The following is a 4,157-nucleotide window of genomic DNA, read 5'->3' as shown; positions in this document are numbered from 1 at the left end:
TCTTGTCAAGCCGATCATCAAGTCCGTCTAAGAAGGTGTAGACTCTATCCTCCTACAAAACAGAGTTATATTTTTGTATATCAATATCACATTCCATAGGATTCGGTCGACGAAAGTCGATTTCTCTCCACAAGCCTTGCAGATTGTTGTAGTATGTCTCGATAGATCCTCCTTCTTGTTTGAGTCTGGTTACTCTTCTTTTGAGATCATATACTTGTGATGTATCAGTGCCATCAAAGTACGTAATAGGAATGTTATCCCAAACAGCCTTAGCCGTTGAAAATCTGATAAAGTTGCTGCTAACTTTGGATCCAAAGAATTGATTAGCCATCCCTTCACCATTGCGTTTTTTATTCTCCATTTTCTGAATGCAGGATCTGTTTGCAGAGGCTGTGGAAGATCTCCATCTATGTATCCCAACTTGTCTTTACCTGAGATATACATCTCGACAATTTGGGACCATAGTGCATAATTGGTACCATCTAACTTGATTCCAATCTGTGTAGCAGGTTCATGACTTGTGATTTGGTTCTGAGTTTGGTTGTGGTTCAGTACTTGTGTCATTCTTGTCGTAAGATCTGTGAGAATTGAATTCTCCCCTTCGTGTTTTTCCACCCCAGTCGTAGGAGGTGTTTCCATTTTCCTCTTTTTGTTCTTTTTTTTTTTCCAGAAATTCTATGGCCCTAGAATCTCTGCTCTGATACCATGTTGAGGAGAAGAAAAATGGTATTCTTCTATATATTAAAGATACAACAGATGAGGGTTATATATAACTTGTACATGAAGTTAATTTGGAAGCAACTAATCACACTAATCTAGGCTACAATCTTGGATGATTTACAATAAAATAAAACTAACTTGATAACTAGAATATTTTTATTTCTATAATTGCTCCTTCAACAACTCACGTCAATAGGATTTACATTAAAACTCAATGTCGGTGGTCATATCATGTCAGGTCCACAAAAAAGCTCTTCTTTACTCAAAGTAACCATTGGTCGTCCTGAGTTTGTGACACTAGTATTCTTAGGGCTGAGGGTTGCAATGGGTCGGCTTACTTCGTCTCAGCCAAAAAGAAAAGGTGCATTCAAACTCATCTATCATTTTGGGACTCTATGTTCCAACTTCTTAACCATTAAGTATTCTTTGAAGAAAAGGTGCCTCATTGCAAATGATAAAGCATTTGCCTTTTATGTACTGGTTCTTGGGTTGTTGTTGGACTGTCAGTTTCTACTGAATATAAGTTATGAATAAAAAGCTTATTTTTCTTTTGAAAGGTTTTTGAGTTCAATTAGAATCATCAATTAAATTAATTTTAGTACATCTTATTTTGCTTTATACACTCCCATTTCACTGAATTTTTATGATTCGTGAGGTTATGAGGGCATGATCATCACAGAGTCCAAACTAAACGAAGGGCTGTGATGAAATGATCATGTGTTGGGTATCAAATGCTGTTCGGTGTAGCTATCATCATCATCAATCTTTTAATTACTTCCATCACTTCGGGTATCAAATGCTTTGATGAAATTGACTTTACTTCCCTTTTTTCTTTTTTTCTTTTTTTCTTTTATCACTTTATTAATCCGAATAGAATGCCTCCACGTAGCATATTTGCACATTAAAAAAATGGCCAAGTCCACCCAAGACTTTGGACGTACGAATCATGGGAAACTTCTTTACCTTCTGATATTGCTCTCCCTTCACTCTCAGCACAACTCTCATCTCTCACACCCAACACTGATGGATCTCCTGCAATTCAAGCATCAGTAGTGTTTGATCTCGTCCGATCTTTGGTGGGAAAACGACTCTGATTTGGCAGCTTTGATCTCTGCTCTCAACAAAGCTCTCATTACCCAAAAGCTCATCTGCATGCATGGTATTAATAATGGTGTGCCCTTTTACCTTTTCCGTCGTTCTGTTTTTTCATATTGGGTTTCTGTTAAAATGCTATGGGGATGAATGCAGAAGCCCTGTTCTTCTATGGCTAATCAACATGTTTGGATGAAAATTTTATCAGGTTTACAGGGAAAAAGATGTTTAGTAGTTGTAGATTTGGCTGTGAAGATGTTTCTTGGTTCGTTTGTAGGCAATATGAAACCCTTTGTATTCTAACTTGAATGTTGCATTTGAGTCGTATTAATTTGAAAAGAAAAAAAGAGTCCCACTACTAATGTCTTGGTTTGAGATGGTAGAGAAAGACTCAAACAACCCTGCATCCCTGGAAAGTAGACATTTATGGGTTCAAAATTCAAAACGGAGGAGAAAGGCTTGGGAAGTGAATTAGTCAAGCAGGCTACGATGATATAATAGGCTTTGTAGACTATATAGGTCTGAACTCTATACTTTGTCATTTTGGGTAATTTCTCCTTATATTTCTCGTCAGTAAGTGGAAAAGGTATCCCTTGTCTTACTTGTCTGAGAAGGAAAATTTAATGCAATGTTGGTGAGACCTCTGTCAATTCCATTGTCATTGCAATGCACGCTCGCACGGTTTTCATGGCAAGGGACATTTCTATGTTTACAGGCTCCTTAAAGAAGAAGAAGGAGGAGAAGGGGGACGGGTGATTCAATGGATCAAATTCTCTCCATTTTTCGCTGGTTGTGGGGTGAAACAGACGATAAAAAGAACCCAAGTGAAAAACCACCCCTTATTTATCCGCCGAGATTGGGCTCAGATACCAAGTCTTCAAGTTCAAGGCCTGCGTTGCAACAGAATCAAATCACTTCTCCACCGAGCTTAGGATCATGCAGTGACTACACATTTCAGACAAATCTACAAACTCATCCTCCCCCTCCACTGAGCTCTAGCTCATTCACCCACTCCAAAACAAGTGGTGCATCATGTTTTCAGCCAACACTACAGACTCTAGAGACTCACCAACAACTGAGTTCTAGGTCATCCAGCACAGGAGAAAGATGGATCAAGCACTACAGCAGTGAGTACAAAATATTGCTGGTGGGTGAAGGGGACTTCTCATTCTCTGCGTCTTTGGCTGTGGCTTTTGCTTCTGCTACAAACATAACCGCTACTTCTCTTGATTCTATAGGTAACAAATAAGAAATCCTGAATTATAAGTTGGTAATCTTCTTTTGAGTGTTTCTCATGAATGTCATGATTTTGATTGATTTGGGTATTTTCTCATTCTAGTCCCGAGTAAACCTTGATTAGCATGTGCCCCAGCACCCATTTGGGGTTTGTCTTATGGCCTTAATTGTCGACTATCAACTGCAATTTTCAGAGTTTTTGAGCACAAACTATAGGTATGCCTTGTCCAACATCGATTCACTACGGAGCTTGGGAGCTAAGGTCATGCATGATGTTGATGCCACTAAAATGGCACACGTTTTCCCATTCAATTGCATGCGTTTTGATCGAGTTGTCTACAACTTCCCGCTGGCTGGATTTTTTCCCAATGCTTCAAGGGAAGATCAGATCCGGTTGGTAGATTCTTTCTTTGAAAAGCTTCTTCAATCGAATTTATGTATAGCCTGTATTCCCAATTCTTACATGAAAATTTTCCTTCTATATCATTGTTTCTTCTTGCAGGCGAAATCAAATGCTGGTACAGCTGTTTTTAGAAAATGCTAAGAAGATGATTCACATAGATGGAGAAATCCACATTGTTCACAAAAGCAATGGCTTCTTTCTTGAGTGGAATTTGGAATTTCTAGCCTCAAGAGTTGGGCTTCGACTTGTAGAAGAAGAGCCCTTTAATTTTATGGACTACCCAGGGTACCGCACCAAGTATGGCTTTGGGGGTGACAATAACTTCAACTGCAATCCCAGCAGAACTTACAAATTTGGGAAAATACCGAATGAGAAGCCTAGCTACTTGTAGATGTTGGTGGAAGGAGTTTGAAACTTTGTTTTTGTAATTAACACAATGAATGTTGGCGTGGAATGTTTTGGGAAATAATAAAAAAGGACATAGAATGGGAAGACAGAGTCAGAAAGTGATAGGACATGAAAACGCAAGACACCATATATTAAGGATCCATTTAGTAAATATTTTCATAAATTTAGAGCAATGAAATATTAATAATTTTTTTATTATCTGAATTTAGGAAATGATATTTATTTTAAATAAATCAAGAGTAATCAAATATTAATAATATTTTGTTCTCTAGGAAATAATATATATTTATTTCTTTAA

The 4,157-nt window shown here is 37.8% G+C and overlaps 1 protein-coding gene across 5 annotated transcripts; it reads left to right on the top strand.

The window, feature by feature from the left end:
• The first annotated feature begins 1,013 nt into the window (after positions 1–1,013).
• LOC117909340 (uncharacterized protein At4g26485-like) lies at positions 1,014–3,947 on the top strand. Of its 5 annotated transcripts, XM_034823344.1 has the most exons (6): positions 1,014–1,081; positions 1,714–1,891; positions 2,021–2,331; positions 2,528–3,050; positions 3,243–3,441; positions 3,551–3,947. In XM_034823344.1, the coding sequence occupies exons 4-6, from the start codon at positions 2,573–2,575 to the stop codon at positions 3,840–3,842; spliced, it is 969 nt and encodes a 322-aa protein (XP_034679235.1). In that variant the 5' UTR covers positions 1,014–1,081; positions 1,714–1,891; positions 2,021–2,331; positions 2,528–2,572; the 3' UTR covers positions 3,843–3,947. The 5 variants fall into 5 exon arrangements, with proteins under 5 accessions (XP_034679235.1, XP_034679236.1, XP_034679232.1 ...); XM_034823345.1 differs by lacking the exon at positions 1,014–1,081 and having other exon boundaries at positions 1,653–1,879; XM_034823341.1 differs by lacking the exon at positions 1,014–1,081 and having other exon boundaries at positions 1,653–1,891.
• The last annotated feature ends 210 nt before the right edge of the window (positions 3,948–4,157 follow it).

The sequence above is a fragment of the Vitis riparia genome, chromosome 19 (genome assembly GCF_004353265.1).
Source record: "Vitis riparia cultivar Riparia Gloire de Montpellier isolate 1030 chromosome 19, EGFV_Vit.rip_1.0, whole genome shotgun sequence".
Taxonomy (NCBI): domain Eukaryota; kingdom Viridiplantae; phylum Streptophyta; class Magnoliopsida; order Vitales; family Vitaceae; genus Vitis; species Vitis riparia.
Note: the sequence above shows the minus strand (reverse complement) of the source record. Positions and strands in the feature narration are given on the sequence as shown.

What these genes read in the sequence shown, in the direction of transcription:
- LOC117909340 (XM_034823344.1), top strand. Translation starts at nt 2,573, where the DNA reads ATGGATCAAATTCTCTCCATTTTTCGCTGGTTGTGGGGTGAAACAGAC. An exon ending in TACTTCTCTTGATTCTATAG is followed by an intron (nt 3,051 to 3,242) that starts GTAACAAATAAG and finishes TGCAATTTTCAG; the next exon opens with AGTTTTTGAGCACAAACTAT. An exon ending in TCAAGGGAAGATCAGATCCG is followed by an intron (nt 3,442 to 3,550) that starts GTTGGTAGATTC and finishes TTCTTCTTGCAG; the next exon opens with GCGAAATCAAATGCTGGTAC.